Source organism: Scyliorhinus canicula, unplaced genomic scaffold (assembly GCF_902713615.1).
Source record: "Scyliorhinus canicula unplaced genomic scaffold, sScyCan1.1, whole genome shotgun sequence".
Classification (NCBI taxonomy): domain Eukaryota; kingdom Metazoa; phylum Chordata; class Chondrichthyes; order Carcharhiniformes; family Scyliorhinidae; genus Scyliorhinus; species Scyliorhinus canicula.
Window position 1 is genome coordinate 1,040,560 of NW_024055820.1, and position 27,991 is coordinate 1,068,550.

General features: G+C 46.1%; 2 protein-coding genes, 1 long non-coding RNA gene and 1 other non-coding gene across 4 annotated transcripts in view; 3 read left to right on the forward strand and 1 right to left on the reverse strand.

The window, feature by feature from the left end:
• The window catches only part of LOC119961135 (zinc finger protein 208-like), an 88,589-nt gene that overhangs the window by 49,296 nt on the left and 11,302 nt on the right, over positions 1-27,991 (reverse strand). Inside the window, exon 3 of the mRNA XM_038788630.1 lies at positions 3,478-4,239. Coding sequence (XP_038644558.1) covers positions 3,478-4,239 — 762 coding nt within the window. The remainder of the gene's footprint in view (positions 1-3,477; positions 4,240-27,991) is intronic.
• On the forward strand, positions 7,774-7,848 carry trnak-cuu. The gene has a single exon. It is a non-coding gene; the product is annotated as a tRNA-Lys (tRNA).
• On the forward strand, positions 9,582-10,606 carry LOC119961128. Its single transcript, XR_005459602.1, has 2 exons — positions 9,582-9,625; positions 9,928-10,606. It is a non-coding gene; the product is annotated as an uncharacterized LOC119961128 (long non-coding RNA).
• LOC119961118 (zinc finger protein 239-like) lies at positions 15,392-17,758 on the forward strand (the record flags this gene model as incomplete). The annotated part of the gene is made up of 2 exons (XM_038788618.1): positions 15,392-15,549; positions 16,603-17,758. A coding segment is annotated over exon 2 (777 nt), but the record flags the coding sequence as incomplete, so codon positions are not given.

Consider the following 27,991-nt stretch of genomic DNA (forward strand, 5'->3'; position numbering starts at 1 on the left):
TGACATGAGGTAATGGTCACTTTGGGGATAAAGGTCGACGTTCCAAAGGTCTTCCTTGCTGGCCAAGTACTGAAGACTCTCGAGGCCGAGTTCCAAGGAAATTAGTGTCAAAGAAGGAGCCAGGGAGGGTTACGCTTCCACAGACTGATCACCTGCGTGAAGTTGTAAACGTAAATGTCTTCAAGTCAGTCAGTAAAGCTTTTCTTTCAAAAACTCCTTTTTAAATTTACTGTCCAGAATTCTGCCTTTGATTTAATTGGTTAAAGTCTTGTCCGAACCAAAGCAAATTTATTAATTGGGGATGTCTGAAATCAATTAAGGATCAGAAAGCATCAATCTTCAATTTAAAACTTGCACTTCTGTAGCGCCTTTCATAACCCCAGCATGTCCCAAAGAGCTTCTGAAGTGTCGTCACTGTTATAGGAAATGCAGCAGCCAATTTCCACAAAGCAAAATGGCACAAACAGCAATGTGGCAATGTGCAGATGATCTGATTTTGGTGATGTTGATTTTTAAAAAAATACATTTTGTTAAGGTTTTGTAATTTTATCATAATAAGTGACAACAGTAAACAATGCAAATCCACATAAAACATTGTGCATAAATCATCTCCATCCCTAACAAGTCCCTCCAACCCTCAACAGAGACTAGCCTAACTATCCCCCTTTAAGTTTTTTGCCTCTGCTGACAGTTAATTTTCTCTAAAGAAGTCGACAAACGGCTGCCACCTCCTGATGAACCCGAGCGTTGACCCTCTGAGGGCAAACTTGATTTTTCAAGTCTGAGAAATCCAGCCACTTCGCTAACCCAGATCTCTGATTCCAGGGGCTTCAAGTCCCTCCACGCCAGCAATATCCGTCTCCGGGCTACCAGGGAGGCAAAGGCCAAGACATCAGCCTCTCTCGCCCCCTGGACTGCCGACACTCCAAAATCCGGCACCTCTGGACTCGGCACCACCCGTGTTTTTAGGGCCGAGGACATGACATCTGTAAAACCCTGCCAGGATCCCCCAAGCTTCAGGCAGGCCCAGAACATATGGACATGATTTGCTGTCCCCACCCCCACAGATCTGTCCTCTATCCCAAACCACCTGCTCATCTGGGCCACCGTCATGTGTGCAGTGAATGGGGCAGCACGGTGGCACAGTGGGTTAGCTCTGCTGCCTCACGGCGCTGAGGTCCCAGGTTCGATCCCAGCTCTGGGTCACTGTCCGTGGGGAGTTTGCACATTCTCTCTGTGTTTCCGTGGGTTTCGGCCCCACAACACAAAGATGTGCAGGGTAGGTGGATTGGCCACACTAAATTGCCCCTTAATTGGAAAAAAATAAATTTTGTGCTCTATAAATTTGAAAAACAAATTGTGCCCGGTGAATGACCTGAAATTGTATCAGGCTGAGCCTGGCACATGATTGGGACGTATTGACTCTGCTCAAAACCACAGACCGGCCTCTATCCCTCCCCATAGCTCCTCTTCCCATTTCCCCTTTAGCTCCTCTATCTGAGTTACCTCCGACTTCATGAGTTCTTTGTAGATATCCGATACCTTTCCCTCTCCCACCCCCGTTCTGGAAACTACCCTGTCCTGTATCCCTGTGGCGGTGGGAGTGGAAAGGTCGAAACCTGCCTTCGCAAAAAATCCCATACCTGCAGATATCTGAATCCGTCTCCTGCCGGCAATTCAAATTTCTCCCCTAAATCTTTCAAACAAGGGAATCTCCCGTCTATGAATAAATCTCCCATCCTCTCGATCCCTGCTCCCTGCCACCTCCGAAACCCCCCATCCAGCCTTCCCGGTACAAACTGGTGGTTGATACAAATTGGGGGCCAGACCGATGCTCCCTCTGCTCTCGTGTTTCCTTCACAGCCCCCAGACTCTCAGGGCTGCCACCACCACCGGGCTTGTGGAGTACCCGGGCTGGCGAGAATGGCAGAGGTGCCATTATCAATGCTCCCAGACTTGTGTCCTTACTCGATGCCACCTCGACTTGCTCCTACTCCAACCCCCCCTCCCCCTACTACCTAATCATGGCTATATTTGCCACCCAGTAATATTTGCCAACGTTCGGCAGTGCCAGACGACCCTCCCCTCGACTACGCTCCAGCAACACTTTCTTCACTCGCGGGGTTTTACCCGCCCACACAAAACCCGAAATTACCTTGCTTACCGGTTTTAAAAAGGCCTTTGGAATAAAGATGGGGAGGCACTGGAAAAAAAACAGAAATCCCGGGAGGACCGTCATTTTCACGGTGTGTACCCTCCCCGCCAGTGACAGCGAGAGCATGTCCCACCTTCTAAAGTCCTCCTTCGTTTGCTCTACTAGCCGGGTCAGATTTAACTTATGTAATGTTTCCCATTCCCGTGCCACCTGGATTCCCAAATAACGGAAGCTCTCCCCCCCGCCCCCCCACCACTCCCCAACCATTCTAAACGATCACCCTCGGAGGTTCATATCACTCACGGCTTACTCCCAAGCGCTCTATCTACTTCCAAGGGTCGAGAAAACGCCCCATCTCCCATCAGCTTTTCCGGCATATTTCTCACACAGGCCCTTGCGTCCGACCCTTCACTGCCCTACAGGAGGCCAACAATCCTCAGGTTCTGTCTCTGGGACCTGTTCTCCAGGTCCTCCTGCAACTTTTTCTGGTGGTCCCTCATCAGCCCCACCTCCGCCTCCAACGCGGTTAAATGGTCCTCGTGCTCAGCCACCTTCTGGATCGCCGGTCCATGGGCTTCCAGCCCCTGTTCCACCCAATCAATCCTTGCCTTAATTAGGTTGCCTTCATTTGCTTGGTGAAGCTCTCCTGAATGAACTCCACCCGCGGTAACATTGACCACTGTGCCACCAAACCGGGATCCTGCGCCTCTGCCATGCTTTCCCGTGCTGCAGGTTCTACAGTCAGCTTCGCTGCTCAACTAATTCTTCTTAGACAACCATTTCTGGTCCACGGCTCCACATACTGGTGGGAGATTTCTCCTCACTGTCTCGCTCTCCGCCGATGTTTCTAATAGAATTCCAAAAAGAATCGGGAGAAAAGGTTCAAAAGGTCCGTCACGAGCGGGAGCTCCCAAATGCACGACCTCCTACTCCATGGCTGCCACCAGTAGTCAAAAGGATGAAATTTAGAGACAATTTGGTCCGGTGGGATCGTGGAAGGGAGGGAAGCAGCAGAGGCAGCTGATCGGATTGACTCAATCTCAGTCACAAAGAAGCTCCACGAGTTCCTCACACTTCTTGTTGGAGGTGAGGATGGAAGAGACGGGGAGAGCGAGAGAACTTCAAAAGGAACTAACTTGTGTCAGAGATATTAAAAAGTTTCAACACACTGCTCATTTAACACAGATCTAATTTATTTGACTTTTAGCCAGACTATTAGCCCCTGTAAATGGGCTGGAGTTTGTTATCAGCAGAAAGAGACCCAAATGAACATGGTTCAGTCCTGAATGTGAGGAACAGCAAAACCCAATCACTGTGGTTACTTGTGGCCTTGTTGGTGTCTCAGCAGGTGGGATGAAGTGGTGAATCCCTTCCCACACTGGGAGCAGGTGAACGGTCTCTCCCCAGTGTGAACTCGTTGGTGTTTCTCCAGGTCGGATAACTGAGTGAATCCCTTCTCACACTGGGAGCAGGTGAATGGTTTCTCCCCAGTGTGAATTCGCTGATGGACAGTGAGGTTAGATGATTGTCTGAACCCAGTCCCGCAGTGAGAGCACCTGAACGGTCTCTCATCAGTGTGAAAACGTTGATGGCGCATCAGGTCCACAGAACTTTTATAGCTCTTCCCACAGTCTGGACATTGGAATGGTCTCTCATCAGTGTGAACTTGCTGGTGATTCCGCAGGTCGCATGAGTCAGCGAATCCCTTCCCACACTCGGAGCAGGTAAATGGTCTCTCCCCAGTGTGAACTCGCTGGTGTTTCCGCAGGTGGACAGACTGAATGAATCCCTTCCCACACTCTGAGCAGGTGAATGGTCTCTCCCCAGTGTGAACTCGCTGGTGTGTGGACAGAGTGGATGACAGAGTGAATCCCTTCCAACACTTGGAGCAGGTGAATGGTCTCTCCCCAGTGTGAATTCGCTGGTGTTGCCGCAGTGTGGATGACTCAGTGAATCCCTTCCCACACGTGGAGCAGGTGAATGGCCTCTCCCCAGTGTGACTGCGTCGATGAGTTTCCAGGCTGGATGGGTAAGTGAATCCTTTCCCACAGTCCACACATTTCCACGGTTTCTCCTCAGTGTGACTGCATTTGTGGCTTGTGAGGCCTGATGTTTGACTGAATCCTCGTTCACACACACAACACGTGTACGGTTTCTCCCCACTGTGAACGATGCTTTTTCCTTCCATGTTCAAAATCCGCTGATATTCAGGAAATGATAAATTGAGGACTCTGTCAGATTCTGATGTGATGCCTGGTTTGAGATTCCGGACTTTGAATCCTCCCCTTCGAACACCCTGTGAAACTGATTTAAGAACAGAAAATAGGGAGTGAGAGAGAACCCACAAAAACACAAAGGCAGGTTGTGAAATTGAGCTGAATGAATCTCGTCATTTGTGGGGCCGGCACAGGGAAAAAGTGACCATGAAAACTGCTGGATTGTTATAAAACCCAACTGGCCTCTTTGGGAGGAGAGAGAAAGAGGTGAAGAGGGATTTTGTACATCTACAAGACATATTAAATAGAATAGATGGCAAAGCAAATTCGATCTTGAGCTTCATAAACAGTAACCAAAGAGAAAATGCTGGAACATCTCAGCATGTCTGGCAGCATCTGTCGGGAGAGAAAAGATCTCATGTTGAGTCCAGATGGTCCTTTGTTAGCTCTTTTCTCTCCCTACAGATGCTGCCAGACCTGCTGAGATGTTCCAGCATTTTCTCTTTGGCTTCAGATTCCAGCATCCGCAGTAATTTGCTTTTATTCATAAACAGTAATCTTGATACCAAAACTATGCTTCTGGTGGCACAGTGGTTAGCACTGCTGCCTCACGGCGCCAGGGACTCGGGTTCAATTCTGGCCTTGGTGACTGTCTGTGTGGAGTTTGCACTTTCTCCCCGTGTCTGTGTGGGTTTCCACCCGGTGCTCAGGTTTCCTCCAACAGTCCAAAGAAGGGAATGTTAGGTGGATTGGCCTTGATAAATTGCCCCTTAGTGTCCAGGGATGTGTAGGTTAGGTGGGGCTATGGGGTTACAGGGACAGGGTAGGGGTGTGGGCCTGGGCATGGTGCCCTTTCAGAGAATCAGTGCAGACTCGATGGGCTGAATGGCCTCCTTCTGCACTGTCGGAATTCTATGGTTCTAATTCTATCCTGTGAATCTTTATAAAGCTCTGGTGTAGAAGTCAACTATTTCCTAACACACCTAATAGGTAAAAGATAGCTATTTAGGATAAATATTAAGCCCCAGTTTTACCCATTTTAAATGAAGGATTTCAACACTCTCATAACCTCAGGTCATCTCAAAACATACGGCTTACAAAACAGCATCCTTTCTACTGTCCTAATGATTTTCCAGAGACCCAAAATTAATATTTTTACTGCCCTAATCATGTTCCAGAGTCACACAAATATTTTTTACTGTCCCAATGATTTTCCAGACACCCAGGTATGAATCTCACCAAGGCAGAAGGTAAAATTTGAATTCATTGCAAGTCCATGAAACCATTGTCAATTGTTGCAAAGACCCATCTGGTTCACTCCTGTCCTTCAGTGAAGTAAATCTTCTATCCTTACCTGGTCTGGCCTACATGTGATTCCAGATCCACAGTCAGCTGGTTGACCCTTAAAATGCTCTCTGAGATACACTCAGTTCAAGGGCAATTAGGGATGGGCAGTGAATGCTGGCCCAGCCAGCGACACCCACATCCCGTGAATGAATAGAAAAGAAAATCTGCCGTCCTTACCTGGTCTGGCCGACACGATTCCAAACCACAGCAATGTGGTTGATTCTTTAAATGCCCTCCGAGATGGCCGAGCCAGCCGCTCGGTTTAAGGGAAATTAGGGATGGGCAATAAATGTTGGCCCAGCCAGTGACTCCCACAAATTTTTTTTTTTTTATAAATTTAGATTACCCAATTATTTTTTTCCAATTAAGGGGCAATTTAGCGTGGCCAATCCACCTACTCTGCACATTTTTGGGTTGTGGGGGCAAAGCCCACGCAGACACGGGGAGAATGTGCAAACTCCACACGGACAGTGACCCAGAGCCGGGATCGAACCTGGGACCTCAGCGCCGTGAGGCGGTTGTGCTAACCACTAGGCCACCGTGCTGCCCTGTGACTCCCACAAATGATTAAAATAAAATCCTGGAGACTCCAGTCAGTCAATCCGGGAGAGTTGGCATCCGGTCCAGGCACGCAGCGCATAATAATAATAATAATCGCTTATTGTCACAAGTAGGCTTCAATGAAGTTACTGTGAAAAGCCCCTAGTTACCACATTCCAGCGCCTGTTCGGGGACCCCGCCCCTCATTCACTCCGATTGGTTGGAGGACCAGCACCTCCAGGTCAGTCCTCCAGTCCCGCCCTCCATTTCCTATTGGTCCAGAGCTGCCGTCAATCACTCGGGCATTGTGACGGTTCCAGATGGTGAGAGCGGCCTCAGGCTCAGGCTGACTCGCTGATTGTCCAATAATAACAGTGAGAGTCTCAGTGGGACAATCAGACAATAATAGTGGAGATGGGGCCCAGAGGAGAAACAGCAAAGGATTCACTCACTTTGAGAGTAACAAACACAGTGTCTGCTCCAACAAGAGTCAGGCTGCAGTGTGTGAATGAATACATCATTGCATCCAATGTAGAAATATAGAATCCCATCAGTGCTGAAGGAGGCCATTTGGCCCATCGAGTCTGCAACAACCCTCTGAAAGAGCACCCTATCAAGGCGAATTCCCCACACTATCTCCACAACCCCTCCCAGTGACAATTTAACACAGCCAATCCATCTAACCGGCACATCTGTGGACTGCGGGAGGAAACCAAAACACCCGGAGGAAATCTGCACAGACACAGGAAGAATGTACAAACTCCACACAGTGACCCAAGGTTGTAATTAATCACAGAATCTGCAGTGCAGAAGGAGACCATTCAGCCCATCGACTCGGCACCGGCATTACTTGATCTGAAACCACTGAAATGGGGTTAATTCTGAATTGCACTCTGAAATTGCCTAGCAAGCCACTCCATTTAAGGGCAATTAGGAATTGGCAACCAAGCTGGATTGCCCATGACACTCACATCCCATAAAGAACAGAGAAAATCAAAGGGCTGTTTCCAGTGCCGGTTTCAAAGGAATCGGTACTGGTCCCTTCACTCCTGGTTTACATCATTGATTTGAAAGTAAATGTTGGAACATGAGGAAGAAGTTTACCTGTGACACAAAAATGTTTAAACACTTTTTAAAAATAAATTTAGAGTACCCAATTATTTCTTCCAATTAAGGGGCAATTTAGCGTGGCCAATCTACCTGTCCTGCATGTCTTTTGGGTTGTGGGGGTGAAACCCACGCAGACATGGTATGTTTAAACACTTGATAATGAGGAAGAAAGCTGGAGGGAAAACAAGGCAAAGGATTACATGATAAATGGCAGGACAGGACTAGTTAGGCCAGAGCTAGATTCCTGTGCACAGGAAGACTGCACTGAAGAGAGTACAGAAGGGATTTAAGAACATCAGCCAGAAATTGACAATGTTTGCTCTGAGGAAAGTTTGGATAAACTGGGGCTGTTTTCTTTGGAACAGAAAAGACTGAAGGGAGATCAAAATGAAATTATGAAAAGCAGCCCAGCTAGCTCAGTCGGTTGAGCATGGGAGTCTTAATCCCAGGGCCGTGGGTTCAAGACCCACATTGGTCGCTTCAGCTTCTTTAATCAGAGAACATTGAACTGAACTGTTTTATGGGCGGCACGGTAGCACAGTGGATAGCACTGCTGCATCACAGCACCAGGTCCCGGGATTCAATTCCCACTTGGGACACTGTGTGGAGTCTGCTTGTGACAATAATGAAGATTATTCTAAATGTATAAAATTCTGGGGGACCATGGTGGCACAGTGGTTGTGTGCCGACGTGCTGGGGACCCGGGTTCGATCCTAGCCCCGGGTCACAGTCTGTAAGGAGTTTGCACATTCTCCCATTGTCTGTGTGGGTTTCACCCCCACAACCCAAATATGTGCAGGCTTGGCCAAATTAAATTGCCCCTTGATTGGACAAAAATATAAATCTGAAATTTTTTAAAATATAAATTTAGAGTAACCAATTAATTTTTTCCAATTAAGGGGCAATTTAGCCTGGCCAATCCACCTATCTTTGGGTGGTGGGGGCAAAACCCACACAAACACGGGGAGAATGTGCAAACTCCTCATGGACAGTTACCCACAGCCGGGATTGAACCTCAGTCCTCGGCACCGTGAGGCAGCAGGGCTAACCCACTGCACCACCGTGCTGCCCTCACAATCTGGAAATTGAGATGGGGCTGAATAACTACTTTGTAGCCACGATGAGCTGAATGAAATGCAACATGAACAACAAACTTTGATAAAATGCGGGACAGTAACTCTCACTACTAAGAAGGTCAGCAGTTTGCCCAGTTTACCTGCCAAGTGTAGGGCAGCACGGTAGCATTGTGGATAGCACAATCGCTTCACAGCTCCAAGGTCCCAGGTTCGATTCCGGCTTGGGTCACTGTCTGTGCGGAGTCTGCACATCCTCCCCGTGTGTGCGTGGGTTTCCTCCGGGTCCTCCGGTTCCCTCCCACAGTCCAAAGATGTGCGGGTTAGGTGGTTTGGCCATGATAAATTGCCCTTAGTGTCCAAAATTGCCCTTAGTGTTATGGGGATAAGGTGGTGTTGACCTTGGGTAGGGTGCTCTTTCCAGGAGCCGGTGCAGACTTGATGGGCCGAATGGCCTCCTTCTGCACTGTAAATTCTATGATCTAAGTATGCTAATGCAGTAATTTTAAAATTTACCTACATACAAAAGAGTACAACAGCAAATTATTTAAAGTCTCCAATGTGATCGGTGTAATTAGTATGAAATGTAACCAGGAATGGTCATTAAAAGTTTCCCAGTCACTCTGATATCTGAAATCTTTGTCCTCAGACAGAACAGACAAACCATTTTACCTCCCAATGATATTCAGGTCCTGATGAATCGAGTAACTCAGTCAGATGATGATGTGATGTTTGATTTGAAGTTCCCGTTGGCAAATCCTCCTCTTTCTAAAGGAATTTCCAAAGGAATTTCACTCTCAGTCCTGGAGAGAAATTCAGCAGATTCTCTCTTCTGGCTTCCGGTTCCTGGATGCCCGCGCACGCGCCGTGCTGCACATTTCCGCTGAGAAAGATGGCGGACGCGCAGGCGCCCTGCGGCATATCGCCCCCCCCCCCCAAAACAGATGACAGCTGTTGACAGGGCCGATCTGAATAATAGCGGATATGTGCACCCAGAATGCCGGGCGCGGAGGAATACGCCCTATTTCCATCACAGGAACCAGAACGCGCAGGCGCCAGTATGCCCCACCCCCGAAAGTCTCCTATCTGTGCGGAGCAGGCGAGGTGCTGCTCGGGGCTGAGCGCAGCCGCAGTGAGTGTGGCTCCCGGAGGCTGAATGAGAGCCGCCGCGAGCGGGGACAATGGTGAGAACCCAAACCCCCCAATAAGACCCATTGGTTTTATTGTCAGTCGGCAGACAGGAGCTGGAGAACTGAACCCAGGCAGAGGAGAGGGAGGGAGAAAACTGGGAGTGGAGGAAAGAAATGGTGCAGATGGTGAGATGGGTTTGGATTTCAGCCCAGGGAGGAGGGACAGTGTGTGGGACGGGAATTTACAGTTTTGGGGGAACAAGAGAGGAAATTTTTTTTCCAGAGAAACTAGAATTGTCTGTTCATAATTTCTATCCTGGACTGACAGTGATGGCTTTTGTAAACTCCTTTTACAGGATATTAGAAGTGGAGAATTGGCCGACAGAAAACCCAAACCAAACATCACATCGAAATCTGACAGTCACTCTTTTCATTAGGAGCTGAATATGATCAGTCTTTGAATTTGGAGTGAAAAATGTTTGTTCTGTTTCAGCAGTGTGACTGCAAAAGCACCCGAGTGTTCCAATGAACTAACTGTGGAGAGAGCTTTAACTAGTTACACATCCTCAAAAAAAGTATCACACCATTCACTGCAGGGAGAAATTATACGCATGTTTTGTGTGTGGACAAGGTTTCAACCGGGAGAGACACTCTCACCATGGAGAAACCGTGGAAATGTGCAGACTGTGGGAGGGATTTAGTTACCCATCACAACTGGAAATTCATCGGCACAGTCACACTGGGGAGCGACCATTCAGCTGCTCCATTTGTGGGAAGGGATTCACTCTTCTGAAACGCCAGCGAGTTCACACTGAGGAGAGGCCATCCAACTGTTATGTCTGTGGAAAGAGATTTACTCAGTCATCCCACCTGCTAACACACCAGCGAGTTCACAAGTGACGACAAGGTTTAGATTATACCCTTATTGATGCTGTTAGTCATGTACAGGACTGAATAATGTTCACTCTGACAGTCTTAATCTGCTGATGAGGTTTATTATCCTGAATAAACGTAAAATAAATCAACTTTGTTTAAAACGTTGTTGCAGATTTTTATCTTTCCCACCTGAGTGTTTAACATCACCTGCCTGGAGCTCAGAAAGGACAATCTGGGGGAGGATCACACAGCAGGAACAGAACTTCAGCCTGGACACAGTCCTTCAGGGTCACACTGAGAGGGACAAATGACACTTTGCCCTTTCTCACCTCTCTTCACTGTCAGCAAAGTACCCGTGTGGGTTAATCCTGAGGCGTGTAAGAAATGTGTCCCAATCACTCTCTTCCCTATCTCAGAGCTCCTGGACATAGAACAGAAACTCCTTTACAATTGTGTTTCGAGTCAGGAAGAACAATGGTGAATGCTGGAAATGTGCTGTCAAATCAGAGATTGGTGGGAAACTGTGATGTTCTTGATTGAATGTAAAACAGCTAGTTTAAGTTTGTGTGACAGTCACAATGAATTAATTGAATAGAAACCTACTTAAAATAGATTGGTTGAAGTCTGCGTTAAAATAGCAGCTGTTAACTGCTGGGACAATTAGACAATAGTTTGATTCTTGGATAAAGAAGCTCCAGTGTGTGTCCAAGAACTCCCAGTTTTATTGATGTGTGATTCCCATATTCTGTCCTTATAAATAAACCTCAGCCCTATGGGCCTTTAACAATCAGAAACATAACAGAGAAAAGGGTGAAGCTGTGTCTGCCCCTTTAACTGGATGCTGAGCAGTGTCAGAGCCCCGACTGTCCCTTTAAGACTGAGTGATGTGTTCAGCTGAAGATTCCTCTTGGCTGTTTTCTGGGTGGTCTCCTTATTCTGATCATTCTCAGTGATTGGGTTGGATTTGTTTATTGTCACGTGTACCGAGGTACAGTGAAAAGTATTTTTCTGCAAGCAGCTCAACAGATCATTCAGTACATGGAAGAAAAGGAAATTAAACAAAATTCAAGAAAATACATAATAGGACAACACAAGATATCCTCGGGTATGTGAACCCGCTCTCCTGTCTCTCATTCACTGAACATCTCTCGTCTCTCTCAGATTCTCACTTAACCTCTCTCCACTCTCACATTCACTCATTTCACATACCTCCCACCTCTATATCTTTCTCTCTGACACTCTCTCTGTTCACCTTTATATTTACAGAGCGCCTAAATTCACTAAACTTTTCTCTCTCTCATTATCTCTCTCTGAAGAAGCACCGAACCTCTCCGCTTTCTGAGTGAACATCTCATTTATGGAGACTCAATATTTTCTCTCTCTTCCTCTCACTTTCTCTCTCTCTCTGATTGGCACTGACTCACTTTTAATCTCCTATTTTCTAATAACCTACTTTGAGGAAAATTTAAGTTTCTATAATGTCCCCTCATTTCTCCCAGTGATATCCTCAGTCCATCTTCCAATTCAGTAAATATGTTAAAAATCTAAATAACCTCATATTTTAATGTTTAAAATGGGAATGGAGGTGAATGTAATGCTGAGGCCGGCAGCAATCTGTGTGGGTGTTCTTGATGCTGTCAGAATGAGTTCACCCTCACAGGCAGGAAGACTGTTCACGGTGATAACATGAAACTGACGCCTGTTGTTTCATTCTCAGGAAACACAACTTCCTGTTTCTCTGCTGCCGGTTCCAAACCGCACATCTCACTTCTGAGCAGAAAATAAATCCAGGGACCGTAATCTGGTGAGAACATCTGTCAGTGCGGCCTATATCTGTCCACAGAGTCAGGGCAGAGTCACACAGATCACATTGTGGTCACATTTACAAATGAGCCGGTTATTTCTGTTCAGAGTCTCCATTCCCGGACAGAACCGGCTGTGTCTGTGAATCAGTCACTGAGTTCCCTCTGCTCTCTGTAGCTGGGAACTGATAACCTGCTCCCTTATATTTTATATCATTCTTTCTGTGTTACTTGTTTTCTCTATTACTCAGCTTTTATCTCTCGCCACCTCATCTTTCTGCTGTTTAAAATCTCAGTTTTTCTCACAGTTCTTCTGTCTCTCCTTTCCTCTGTATCTCTATCTCTCGATATCTGTATGTTCCTATTTAACTGAGGTGTTGAATTTCATGAACGAGTTGTAATGGATTAAAGACAGAAAGAGGGAGAAAATCAGTAAATGTTGGAAAAACTCAGCAGTTCTGGCAGCATCGGTACTGAGAGAAACAGAGTTTTTTTTTTATAAATTTAGATTACCCAATTATTTTTTCTATTAAGGGGCAATTTAGCGTGGCCAATCCACCTACTCTGCACATTTTTGGGTTGTGGGGGCGAAACCCATGCAGACACAGGGAGAACGTTCAAACTCCACACGGTCAGTGACCCAGAGCCGGGATCGAACCTGGGACCTCAGCGCCGTGAGGCGGTTGTGCTAACCACTAGGCCACCATGCTGCCCTGAGAAAAACAGAGTTAACGTTTCGAGTCCCTGTGACTCAGAGCAGGAGAAACCGGGATTGTCCCTGTGAGATCAGGGAAGGTGAAGGTGAGATTTAATAGAGGTGTTTAAAATGAGGAAGGATTTGTGATAGTGTCGATGGGGAGAAACTATTTCCCAAAAGCAGGAGGGGTTGTAGCCAGAGGACACACAGAGATTGAAGATATTTGACAACAGAACCCAAGGGGGTGATGATGAGAATTGTTTTTAACACAGTGATGTGATGTGATCTGGAATTCACACTGACAGGCTGCTGGAAGCAGATTTCACTAACTTTCAAAGGGAGTAACACTTGTAGAGGGTAAATTGGCAGTGAATCAAATGAATTTGACAGTTCGCTCATAGAATCTCTACAGTGCAAAAGGAGTCCATTCGGCCCATTGAGTTTGCACTATACCGAGGCCCACCCCCACCCCACCCCTGTAACCCCACCTAACCAATGCATTTTTGGACACGAAGGGGAGGTTGATCATGGCCAATCCACCTAAGTTGCAAATCTTTGAATGGTGGTAGGAAACCCATGCAGACACTGGGAGAAAGTGCAAACTCCACACAGACAGTCACCCAAGGCTGGAATTGAACCAGGGTCCATGGTGCTGTGAGGCAACAATGATGCCTTTTGTGACAGTCTGAATTTCCCTCTCCTGATGTTTTAACATTTGATATTTTCAATCACAATGTGTCTCAAAGAGAAGATTGAAACTTTGGTTTTAGCTGTCAGATATATTTCCTGTGTGACTGTAATGATTTCAGTTCCTCTACAGATGCACCTCAGATACCAGAAATCTCTGGAGTTCCCCATGTCTCATAAATTTCATAGAATTTACAGTGCAGAAGGAGGCCATTCAGCCCATCGAGTCTGCACTGGCTCTTTGAAAGAGCACCCTACCCAAGCCCACACCTCCACCCTATCCCCATAACCCGACCCAACACCAAGGGCAATTTTGAACACTAAAGGCAATTTAGCATGGCCAATCCACCTAACCTGCACATGTTTGGACTGTGGGAGGAAACTGGAGCACCCAGAGAAAACCCACGTACACACGGGGAGAATGTGCAGACTCCACACAGACAGTGGCCCAAGCCGGGAATCGAACCTGGGACCCTGGAGCTGTGAAGCAATTGTGCTAACCTCTATGCTACCGTGCTGCCCACATTGCTATCACCTTGGGTAGAACACACGTGCCTCTGTCATGATGTTTCCATTCCTATTTTATCACACACCTCCCAGTGACACTGACTATAGCACAGAAACATCAAAATATCATTTCTACCTTGCATCTTGCCCTCCTACTGTTGTCTAATGACAATAGCAACAGAGTAACACCCACCGGAATTGGAATGACAGGCAGGTAATTGTCTAATAATAACAGTGACAACAGGGCCAGAGTTATTATCTGGGACCCTGGATCTGGGAAGCAACAGTGCTACCCACTGTATCATAGATAGAATTTACAGTGCAGAAGGAGGCCATTCAGCCCATCGAGTCTGCACCGGGTCTTGGAAAGAGCACCCTACCTCCACCCTATCCCCATAACCCAGTAACCCCACCCAACACTAAGGGCAATTTTGGACACTAAGGGCAATTTATCATGGCCAATCCACCAAACCTGCACATCTTTGGACTGTGCTAACATGCCGCCCTAGATTGGCCCAGGTAGGGTGATATTTCATAGGGTCGTTCCAGATTCGATGGGCCGAATGTCCTCCTTCTGCACTGATTCTATGATTCTACATTGGATCCAATGATATGTTCACTCACACACTGCAGTCTGACTCTGATTATGGGAACAGACACTGTGTTTGTTCGTCTCAAAGTGAGTGAATAGAACATAGAACAGTACAGCACAGAACAGGCCCTTGATGTTGTGCCGAGCATTGATCACCCTACTTAAACCCACGTAACCCGTATACCTGTAACCCAACAAACCTTACACTACGGGCAATTTAGCATGGCCAATCCACCTAACCCGCACATCTTTGGACTGTGGGAGGAAACTGGAGCACCCGGAGGAAACCCACGCACACAGGGGGAGGACGTGCAGACTCCACACAGACAGTGACCCAGCCGGGAATCGAACCTGGGACCCTGGAGCTGTGAAGCATTGATGCTAACCACCATGCTACCGTGAGGCCCCTTTTGCTGTTTCTCCTCTGGGCCCCATCTCCACTATTATTGTCTGATTGTCCCACTGAGACTCTCACTGTTATTATTGGACAATCAGCGAGTCAGCCTGAGCCTGTGGCCGCTCTCACCATCTGGAACCGTCACAATGCCCGGGTGATTGACGGCAGCTCCGGACCAATAGGAAGAGGAGAGGCGGGTCTGGAGGATGACCGGGAGCGGCAGGTCCTCCAACCAATCGGAGTGAATGAGGGGCGGGGCCCGCTGTGATTGGAGCATGCGCAGTGTGGGTAATGGCGAAGGAGAAGGGATGTGTCTTCAGATCGGAAATTCGTTCGGGGCGTTTAACAACATGGAGGGAGCGAGAGATGGCGGGGGTGGGCGGAAACGTTGTGTGAAGCTGTTGTGAGCTGCAATCCTCGGTAAAGCGTTTTCTGGACCCCGTTTGTACCGGGCGGAGCTGCAGCTCCTCATTTCGACTCGGTTTAACGACCGCCATCTTTATTGGATGTGCATCAGGGCGCATGCGCGTTTCTCATCATTGTCGGGCGATGTTTCAATGAGTGGGAGGGGCTTGTTCCCCATTGTTCAGAATGGAGACAACTTGTCCATCAAACTGGATTAGTCTGAGCCCCAATGTCTTATTGATGATGCAAAGCGGTGGCAAAGATGGAAAGAAAAGGAAGCCAATCCTACTCTCCAGATTTCACTGTCTTATTAATCTTTCTCTCTCTCTTCCCCTCCCCATAGATCTACATTGTGCTTCAAAAAGAAAATCTCCCTTAATCCCCACACAGAAAAACAGATTTTATCAGAAAATGTCAAAAAACTATATAGAGGTTATCACTTCACCCATCCCACCCCACAGGAAACGTAGATCTTGCCCAATACAGATAACTGGACCCCAGTGAATGCTTTACAGTGAAGCCTCCTCCTACATTTGCCTCCTCTTCCAGATAGTGAAGGAACAGTGATATATCTCCAAGTCATGATGGTGAGTCATGATGTGGAGATGCCGGTGTTGGACTGGGGTGAGCACAGTAAGAAATCTTACATCACCAGGTTAAAGTCCAACAGGTTTGTTTCAAACACAAGCTTCTGGAGCACTGCTCCTTCCTCAGGTGAATGAAGAGGTATGTTCCAGAAACATATATATATATATATATATATATATATAGACAAAGTTAAAAATGCAAGACAATGTTTTGAATACGAGCATTACTGTGGGGCAGTACGGTAGCATAGTGGTTAGCACAATTGCATCACAGCCCCTGGGTCCCAGGTTTGATTGTGTGTGAAGTTGGATCAAAGAAAAAAAGGTGTTTTGTGGAGAAGCAGAACTCTTGCCTCCTTTATTCTACAGCAACCCAGAAGCTCGAAGACAGAGGAAATAATGTTCTACAGGAACTAGAATTGTCCGTTCTGAATTTTTATCCTGTACTAACAATGATGACTTTTGTAAATTGTTTTTAAAGGATATTGGAAAAGGAGGAATTATAGACAGAAATCTCAAAGATCACGTCTCGATGCGACAAACTCACTCGATTTCTTCTGATCAGAATATTTTTGGGCTCTGAATATCATCGGTGAGAAGGAGAAATATTTGTCCGATCTGTCGGCTTCAAAATATTTTAAACGTGAGTGACTGGAAAAGCACCTGACCCACACAACACACACCCAAGTGAGAGTGTTCCAGTGAACTGACTGTGGAAAGAGCTTAAACCAGTTACACAGCCTGAAAAAACATCACACCATTCACAGTGAGGAGAGACAGTGCACATGTTGTGTGTGGAGGATACGGGGCAAGGCTTCCACTGATTGTCCAATCTGGAGATTCACGAGGAGACCCAAAACATGGAGAAACCGTGGAAATGTGGGGACTGTGGAAAGGGATACGGATTTCCATCTGAGCTGGAGACTCATCGACGCATTCACACTGGAGAGAGGCCGTTCACCTGCTCTCACTGTGAGAAGTGTTTCACTCGGTTATCCACCCTGCAGGCACACCAGCGAGTTCACACTGGGGAGAGACCATTCACCTGTTCTCAGTGTGGGAAAGCATTCAGTGACTCAGCCACACTGCAGAGACACCAGCGAGTTCACACTGGGGACAAACCATTCACCTGCTCCCTCTGTGGGAATGGATTTGCACAGTTATCCACCCTCCAGACACATCAGCGAGTTCACACTGGGGAGAGGCCATTCACCTGCTCTCAGTGTGGGAAAGCATTCAGTGACTCAGCCACCCTGCAGAGACACCAGCGAGTTCACACTGGGGAGAAACCATTCACTTGCTCCCATTGTGGAAATGGATTCACACAGTTATCCACCCTGCTGTCACACCAGCGAGTTCACACCAGGGAGAGGCCATATACTTGTTCTCAGTGTGGGAAGGGATTCATTAATTCGTCCAACCTGCGGACACATCAGCGAGTTCACACTGGGGAGAAACCATTTAACTGCTCCCTCTGTGGGAATGGATTCACGCAGTTATCCAGCCTGCAGAAACACCAGCGAGTTCACACTGGGGAGAGGCCATTCACCTGCTCTCAGTGTGGGAAGGGATTCAGTAATCCGTCAAACCTGCAGACACACCAGCGAGTTCACTCTGGGGAGAGGCCGTTCACCTGCTCTCAGTGTGGGAAGGGATTTGTTAATTCGTCCAACCTGCTGAAACACGAGCGAGTTCATACTGGGGAGAAACCATTTATCTGTTCCCTCTGTGGGAATGGATTCTCACAGTTATCCAGTCTGCAGACACACCAGCGAGTTCACACTGGGGCGAGGTCATTCACCTGCTCTTAGTGTGGGAAGGGATTACATAGAAAATAGGAGCAGGAAGAGACCTGTTGGTCCTTCACACCTGCTCCGCCATTCATTATGATCATGGCTTATCATCCAACTCAATAGCCCAATCCCGCTTTCCCCTCCATATCCTTTGATCCCCTTTGCCCTAAGTGCTATATCTAACTGTTTCTTGAAAACATACAATGTATTGGCCTCAACTATTTCCTGAGGTAACAAATTCCACAGACTCACCACTCTCTGATGAAGAAGTTTCTCCTCATCTCTATCTTAAATGGTCTTCCCCGTATCCTCAGACTGCGACCTCTGGTTCTGTACACTCCCATCATCGGGAAAATCTTTCCTGCATCTACCCTGTCAAGTCCTGTTGGAATATTATAGGTTTCTATGAGACCCCTCATTCTTTTGAACTCCAGTGAATACAAACCTAACTGATTCAATCTCTCGTGTGTCTGCCCCACCATCCCAGGAATCAGTCTGGTAAACCTTCGCTGCACTCCCTCTCAAGCAAGAACATCCTTCCTCCGATAAGGAGACCAATACTGCTCACAATATTCTAGGTATGGCCTCGCCAAGGCCCTATATAATTGCAGCAAGATATTCCTGCTCCTGTACTCGAATCCGCTTGCAATGAAGGCTAGCATACCATTTGCCTTCTTTACCGCCTGCTGTATGCTTACCTTCAGTGACTGGTGTACAAGGATAACAAGGTCTCGTTGCACATTCCCCTCTCCTAATCTATGGCCATTCAGCTAATAGTCTGTCTTCTTCTTTTTGGTACCAAAGTGGATAACCTCGCATTTCTACAAATTATATTGCATCTGCCATTCATTTGCCCACTCACTCAACTTGTCCAGATCACACTGAAGGATCTCTGCATCCTCTTCACAGCTCACCCTCCCACGCAGCTTGTGTCATCTGAAAATTTGGAGATATTGCATTTTGTTCCCTCATCTAAATCGTTAATAGATAAGGTGGTGCAGTGGTTAGCACTGCTGCCTCACGGAGCTGAGGACCAGTGTTCAATCCGTGCCACTGTCCATGTGGAGACAAGTTATCCCCGTGTCTGCGTGAGTCTCACCCCATAATCCAAAGATGTGCAGGGTAGGTGAATTGGCCACGCTAAATTGCCCCTTAATTGGAAAACAATAATTGGGTATTTTACATTTTTTTTGCAAATCATTAATATATCTTGTGAATATCTGGGGTCTGAGCACCGAACCCTGCGGTACCCCACTAGCCACTGCCTGCCAATTTGAAAAAGACCATTAATTCCTACTCTTTATTTCCTGTCTGCCAACCAATTTTCTACCTATCTCAACACACTACCCCAAATCCCATGTGCTTTAATTTTACACACTAATCTCTTATGCGGGACTTTGTCAAAAGCCATCTGAAAGTCCAAATATACCACATCCACTGGCTGCCCCTCGTCAACTCTACCAGTTACACCCTCGAAGAATTCCAGTAGATTTGTCAAGTATGATTTCTCCTTCATAAATCCATGCTGACACTGTCCGATCCTGCCACTGTTTTCCTAATGCTTTGCTCTAAAATCTTTGATCATGGATTCTGGAATTTGGCTGATGTCAGGCTTACTGGTCTATAATTCCCTGTTTTCTCTCTATCTCGCTTTTTAAATAGTGGAGTTACATAAGCCACCCTCCAATCTGCAGGAACTGTTCCAGAGTCTATAGAATCCTGGAAGATGACCACCAATGCTTCCACTATTTCTAGAGCCACTTCCTTAATTACTTTGGGATGCAGATTCTCAGGCCCAGGGGATTTATCAGCCTTCAATCCCATCAATTTTCCCAACACCATTTCTCTCCTAATATTGATCTCTTTTCAGTTCCTCCCTCTCACTAAATCCTGCATTCACCAACATTTCTGGTATCTGATTTGTACCCTCATTTGTGAAGACAGAACTAAAGTATGTATTTATTTGCTCAGCCATTACTTTGTTCCCTATTATACATTCCCCTGTTTCTGACTGGAAAGAACCTACATTTGTCTTCATCAATCTTTTTCTCTTCATATATCTATGCAAACCTTTACAACCAGCCTAATTTCCTGTTTTGTGCCATTCCCAATATCACCACTGCAGTTTGGGCGTCTATATACGATGCCCATTAATTTCCGTACCACTTGGTGTTTCTCAGCTCAACACCATACAGATTCCACATTGTCGGAGCTAATATCCTTCCTCACTATTGCATTAATTTCCTGTTTAACCAGCACTGCCTCTCCACTGCCTTTTCCTTTTTGTCTGTCCTTCCTAAATACTGAATATATTCAGTTCCCATCCCTGGTCATCCTGCAGCCATGCCTCCATAATCCCGATTATCTCACACCCGTTCACGTCTGTTTGCGCGATTCACTCAGTTATGCCGTCTGCAGTCACACCAGGGAGTTCACACTGGGGTGAGGCCGTTCACCTGCCCTCAATGTGCGAAGGGGTTTTGTAATTCATCGCACTTTTTAAAAATATAAATTTAGACAACCCAATTCATTTTTTCCAATTAAGAGGCAATTTAGCGTCGCCAATCCACTAACCCTGCACATCTGTAGGTTGTTGGGGCAAAACCCAGGCAAACACAGGGAGAATGTGCAAACTCCACACGGACAGTGACCCAGGGCCGGGATCGAACCTGGGATGTCGGCGCTGTGAGGCAGCAATGCTAACCACTGCGCCACCGTGCTGCCCACTTCATCGCACTTTCTGAGACACCAACAGGTTCACAACTGATTACAGGGATTGGATTCTGTTGTTATTGTTTCTGTTCTCAATTACATCCAGGACAGTATTTTGTTCATTCTGTTGGTCAATGGGGATGGTCAGAGGGTTTCTTTCTGCTGGACTGGCCGGTCTCATGGCTTCGTCTCCAATGGTTTGATTCTCTCTGAGCCTTCTTGCGAATATCTGATTGCACATTTCATAAGGAGTGAAAGGGTGTTTGGAGGTTACAAGATGTTACAAGATGTTTCATTGCCGTTTCTGTCTGGGAACCCCAAAAGTCATGCCACATTGCCATGAAGATGGGCTATGGTGGTTACATGGTTGTTTTGTTTAATTTATCTTAGTGCTTCTCAAAGAAGGAAACTATTAGGGTATGAGGGGCAAGTTATCTGAGGTGCACTGGGAAACTACATTAAACAGTATGGTGGGAGACAGGCAATCACAAATATTTACAGAATTATTACAGATTTACACGGAGATCGGTAGCTCAGGTTGCTGGGTGGCTGGTTCGTGCTGAGTGACACCAACAGCACAGGTTAAATTCCCATACCGGCTGAGGTTAGCCATGGTCTGTGTCAGTATTTATGCTCCACATGAGCCTCCACCCACCCCTCTACATCTCCCCCATCAGCATCTCCTATTCCTTTCTCCCTCATGTATGTATTTAGCTTTACGTTCAATGGATTTATGCTGTTCATCTCATGCAGTCGCCGTGGTCGCAAGTTACAAATTCTCACCACTCGTTTTGTAAAGAGGTTTCCACTGAATTCCTATGGGATTACTGAATCCCTTCATAATCTGTAAGACTTCCATCAGTCTTCTCTTTTCCAGAAAAAAGCAGCCCCAGCCTTTCCTGAGTGTTAAATGCTCTCAGTTCTGTATATTATGAGACTTTGTTGCACCTTCTCCAGTGCCACTATTTCCTTTTTCTAAATGGAGATCACCAATGTTGACAGAGACTCCCAGTGCTGTCTAACCCTGGCTCTAAACAAGTTGAACATTTCTTCCGTGTGTTTCAATTCTATCCCTCTGGAATGGAACCCAATATATGGGTCCCACACTTGAGGCAAGATGTGAACTTCTTAGGTATAGAGGACATTTACAATAATCTTTATTATTGTCAGAAGTAGGCTTACATTAACACTGCAATGAAGTTACTGTGAACATTTACAAGAATGGCACCAGAGATGAGGGACTCCAGTTAGTTGGAGTGACTGGAGCAGCTGAATGTCTCTCCTGAGATCACAGCATCTGGAGGGTGAGGAATGGGGCCATTCAGCCCTTTGAGACCGTGTTGGCTCCCTGTAGAGCAAGTCAGACGGTCCATTGCACCGTTCTGTCCCCAAATCCCTGTGGGTTTATTTCTCTCAGTGCCCGTCCAATTTCATGTTGAAATCCTTCCCTCATTTCTGCATCTCCCACCCTCATAGGCAGTAGGCTCCAGGTCGTTACCACTCATTTTCATGTACACAAGGTTCCCAGAGCACATAGGAGTCTATTTGGCGATCCATTTAATCTCATTGTTAAGAGTTTTTTTTTCAGAATGCATCAAATTCCCTTTTGGAAGTTACAGTCCAATGAGATTTCAGCACCATTGATAAACAGTGCATTCCAAATCACAAAAACATAATTGTGCATGTGGTGTGTCTGGGGTTTCACAGAGTATTCAAAGTGGTGTCAACGACGTTATTGCACAAAATTAAGACTCAATCTTTATCAATGATTTTGGTGAGGAAATCGATTGTAATATATCCGAGTTTGCGGATAATTAGAATAAATGGACATTTGTATAAAACCTCTCACTACCACTGGACCTCCTGAAGTGTTTTAAAGCCAATGGAATACTTTTAAAACATATTCACTGTTGTAATGGAGGAAGCTGTAAGGACGGATGTGTAATCACATTTAGTTTTAAAATTGTTATTTTCATAGTGCATTCACTGTCATTAGTAACAAGGCCAAGAAAGCCCTTTTATACCTCTAACATGTGGCTTCCTGCAGCCATTTCACCTTCTGTACCTTTACTATATTAACTATGTATTGACTTCATAGCAAAAAACAATAATTAAATTAATGATTATTCAGTAGTGAACATTGATTATCATTAGTGAATTGGTGTATTGGGTAATTATATTGTATTCAAAAAAATAACACGATCAACCAAAATGTTTCCAGAAACTGCAGAGCTGTAAAAATCTGTTTGAAAAAATAAATTACTTTATAATCTTGAGAAGTTGCAAGACATCATATTCTGCCAAGACTATGTGGGCTGGGCAGTGGAGTAATGGTATTGTTACTGAGCTTGTAATCCAGAGACCCAGGTTAATGCTCTGGGGATCTGGGATCGAATCTGCCTGTGAAATTGAATAAAAGCCTCAAATTGAAAGTCTAATATTGACATTGTCAATTGTTGTAAAAACTCATCTGGTTCACTAATGTCCTTCAGGAAATCTGCTCTCCTTACGTAGTCTGGCCTACACGTGACTCCAGATCCACAGCAATGTTGTGGTTGATTTGTAAGTGCCCTCTGAAATAGCCTCACAAGACACGCAGTTCAGGGGCAATTGGAATGAGCAGTAAATGCTGGCCCAGCCAGTGACACCCACCTCCCATGAATTAATGATTTTTAAGGCGGCTCATTGTTCAATCTGAAGACGAGTAAGAAACTGTCTCTTTGATTGGATTTGATTTATTATCGATGGACAGCGAAAGGTATTGTTCTGCGCACAGTCCAGACAGATTGCTCCATACATGAAAAAACAGGACATCCGATAAATACACAATGTAAATATATAGACACCGATACCGGGTGAAGCATAGGGAGTGTAGTACTACTCAGTAGAGAACCAGTGTATCCTGTATCAATCAAATGTATTAATTAAATATTACTGTATTAATTAGCTATGAGTCTGTAACAGATGATGAAATACATAGTCATCCTTAATTAAGTTACAATTAATGAAACAATAATGAATCAGTAGTTATAGTAAATGTCTGAGTTTTATTTGTTATAAAAATGTAAAAGCTTAATTGCTGTGTATATAAAGAATGTGCAATGAAAAATGAAATGAAAATCGCTTGTCACGAGTAGGCTTCAATGACGTTACTGTGAAAAGCCCCCAGTCGCCACATTCCGGCGCCTGTCCGGGAATCGAACCGTGCTGCTGGCCTCCTTTAAAAGCCAGCGATTTAGCTGAGTGAGCTAAACCAGCCCCAAGTAGCAGCAAGAGAGACCTCCCAACTCTGATTAGCCTCAATGTTTGAATAAGGAATTGTGCAGAATCTGATAAAGGGATAGTATGAAACAGTTCAATTGTATTCCTGTCAAAGGTAATGAGAGGTGGTGTCAGTAATTAAAGATCCAATTAAATTAAACTGGTGCCCAATTGACCAATGGTCATGTTACCACAGGCCCAACTCTGACATGAGGTAATGGTCACTTTGGGGGTAAAAGTCGACGTTCTGAAGGTCTTCCTTGCTGGCCAAGTACTGAAGACTCTCGAGGCCGAGTTCCAAGGAAATTACTGTCAAAGAAGGAGCCAGGGAGGGTTACGCTTCTACAGACTGATCACCTGCATGAAGTTGTAAACGTCAATGTCTTCAAATTGTTCAGTAAACCTTTTTCTTTTAATAAACTCCTTTTTACATTTACTGTCCAGAACTCTGCCTTTGCTTTAATTAGTTAAATTTCTTGTCCGAACCAAAGCAAATTTATTAAATGGTAAGTTGGGAGTGGCTGAAATCAATGAGGATCAGATAGCATCAATCTTCAATTTAAAACTTGCACTTCTGTAGCGCCTTTCACAAACACAACATGCCCCAAAGAGCTTCTGAAGTGTAGTCACTGTTAGAGGAAATGCAGCAGCCAATTTCCACAAAGCAAGATCCCACAAACAGCAATGTGATAATGAGCAGATGATTGGATTTTGGTGATGTTGATTGAGGGATAAATATTTGACAGGACACCGGGAATAACTCCAACTCGTCACAATAATGGCCAAGGGAACTTTTACATGAACTTAGAGGGGCAGATAGGGCTTCAGTTGAACATCTTACTTGAAACAAACTCTGACAGTGCAGCACTCCCTCAGTGCTGGGACGAGGAATATTGGATGTGATTTTTGTCCTCAGGTCCCTGGACTGGGACTTGATTAAATTGATTTGATTGGGATTTTAATGGGGTTGGTTGAGAGGGGTTGGTTTGAGAGGGGCTGCAGTTTGTACCTGTTGCACGTTTAGGATTGATGTGGCTATGGTTGTCCGGCGGGGGGGGGGGGGGGGGGTTGGGGGTCGGGGCAATAGAATGGGGAATATATGGTCCCCTGGGGAGTTTGGGTTTTGGCTGCTCATCCGTAGTTGGTATTGGCTGGGAGGTGTTGTTTGTTTTTGTTCTTTGAGCGTACACTGTGGGTGGAGGGTTATCTTTGCTAGCTGTAAAGTTTCAGCGAGTGAACGGAGTGAGGTGGGGAGAAGGGCTGTGGCCTGTTGGAGCTGCTGGAGCGAGGTTCAGTGAGCCAAGCTTATTTATTTGGTGGGGAGAGGAGGGAGTTGTTTTTCTGGAAAGCTTTTTTATCACGGTTATGGCGAGGAGGCTGGAGGGAGGGATGTGCCTAGGACTAAGGGCTTGTCAGTGCCACGTCCTTGGGGAAGTGCTGGGTGATGTCTTGAGTGGGTCCTGGCCACGGGTCGGTCAGAGCTGGCGAACATTGTCTTTTACCTTTCGGAATTGGTCAGTCAGTGAGTGGGGGGACCTCGAGTTGTTGTTTTCTCTTCAAGGGAAGGTATTTTGTGTTTTATAAAATGAAAAATGTAATTCAAATATTTTCAGAAAAAAACATTCCTTTAAGACCTCAAACTGTGGACTCCTCAGTTCATGTGTGGGCTTCACTGTCTTTTGCTGAGGAATTTAAACATGAGGAACATTCCCAGCTCCTCCAGTCTTACAAGAACAAAGTAAATTCCAGGAACAGGCCCTTTGGCCCTCCAAGCCTACACTGACCATGCTGCCCGTCTGAACTAAAAGCCCCTACCCTTCCGGGAACCATATCTCTCTATTCCCATCCTATTCATGTATTTGTCAAGACGTCATTATCATAACTGCTTCCACCACCTCCCCCAGCAGCGAGTTCCAGGCTCCCACCACCCTCTGTTCAAAATGCTGGCCTCGTACATTTCCTTTAAACTTTGCTCCTTAAACCTATGCCCCCTCGTAATTGACCCTTGCACCCAAGGAAAAAGCTTCTGTCCACTCTGTCCATGCCCCGTATAATCTTGTAGACTTCTATCAGGTCGCCCCTCAACCTCCGTCATTATCCAACCTATCCTGATAGCTAATGCCTTCCATACCAGGCAACATCCTGGTAAATCCTGTCTGTACTGTCTCCAAAGCCTCCACAAACATCTTTGATTTGATTTATTGTCACATGTACCAAAGTACAGTGAAAAGTATTTTTCTGCGGCCAAGGGAATGTACACAGTACGTATATAGTAGACAAAAAAAGAATAATCGACAGAGTACATTGACAAATGGTACATTGACAAACAGTGATTGGTTACAGTATGGAACAAGGGCCAAACAGCAACACATGCGCAAGAACAGTATAGGATGTCATGAATAGTGTTCTTACAGGGAACAGATCAGTCCAAGGAAGAGTCATTGAGGAGGCTGTGGGGAAAATGTTGTTCCTCTATGTGGATGTGCGGGTCTTCAGATTTCATATCTTCTGCCTGATGGAAGGGTCTGGAAGAAGGCAATGCCTGGGTGGGAGGGCTCTCTGATAATGCTGTCTGCCTTCCTGAGGCAGAGGGAGGTGTAGACAGAATCAATGTGTAAATGGCAAGCTTCTGTGATGCGTTGGGCTGAGTTCACCACAGCGCAGTTTATTGCTATCTTGGGCCGAGCAGTTGCCATACCAAGCTGTGATGCAGCCGGATAGTGGCACATCTGGAGAAGTGGGTGAGAATCGATGCAGACAAGCCAAATTTCTTTAGCTTCCGTAGGAAGTAGAGACGTTGCTGGGCTTTCTTGGCTGTTGCATGAAAGTTAGTGGACCAGGACAGACTGTTGGTGATGGTGACTCTCAGGAACTTAAAGCTCTGGTAATGTGGCGACCAGAATTGAACAAGATATTCCAAGTGAAGCCTAACTAAGGTTCTAGAAAGGTGCAACATGACTTGCCAATTTTTAAAGGCATGGCCCCGGCCATTGAAGGCAAGTGCGCCATATGCCTTTTTAAAATAAATTTAGATTACCCAATTATTTTGGGTCATCAGGGGCTGGTTTAGCTCACTTGGCTAAATCGCTGGCTTTTAAAGCACACCAAGCAGGCCAGCAGCACGGTTCGATTCCCGTACCAGCCTCCCCGAACAGGCGCCGGAATGTGGCGACAAGGGGCTTTTCACAGTAACTTCATTGAAGCCTACTCGTGACAATAAGCGATTTTCATTTTTTTTTTCATTTTTCCAATTAAGGGGCAATTTAGTGTGGCCAATCCACCTACTCTGCACATTTTTGGGTTGTGGGGGCGAAACCCACGCAGACACGGGGAGAATGTGCAAACTCCACACGGACAGTGACCCAGAGCCGGGATCGAACCTGGGACCTCAGCGCCGTGAGGCGGTTGTGCTAACCACTAGGCCACCGTGCTGCCCCGCCATATGCCTTCTTGACTACCTTCTCGACGTGCATTGCCACTTTCAGTGAAGTGTGCACCTGTACACACACATCCCTCTGCCTATCAATACTCTTAAGGGTTCTGCCATTTACTGTATATTTCCCACCTGTATTCGACCTTCCAAAATGCATTCCCTCACATTTTCATAGAATTTACAGTGCAGAAGGAGGCCATTCGGCCCATCGAGTCTGCACCGGCTCTTGGAAAGAGCACCCTACCCAAGGTCAACACCTCCACCCTATCCCCATAACCCAGTAACCCCACCCAACACTAAGGGCAATTTTGGATACTAAGGGCAATTTATCATGGCCAATCCACCTAATTTGTCTGTAATAAACTCCACCTACCATTTCTCCGCCCAAGTCTCCAGCTACTGTATCGTCTGACAGTCCTCATCGCTTTCCGCAATTCCACCAACCTTTGTGTCGTCTGCAAACTTGCCAATCAAATCAGTTATTTTCTTCCAAATCAATTGTACATATTACAAACAGCAATGGTCCCAGCACTGATCCCTGAGAAACATCACTAGTCACAGTACTCCATTCAGAAACACACCCTTCCACTGTCCTCTGTCTTCTATAACGGAGCCATTTCTGTATCCATTGTGTCAACTTCACCTTCTGAACCAGTCTGCCATGAGGCCTT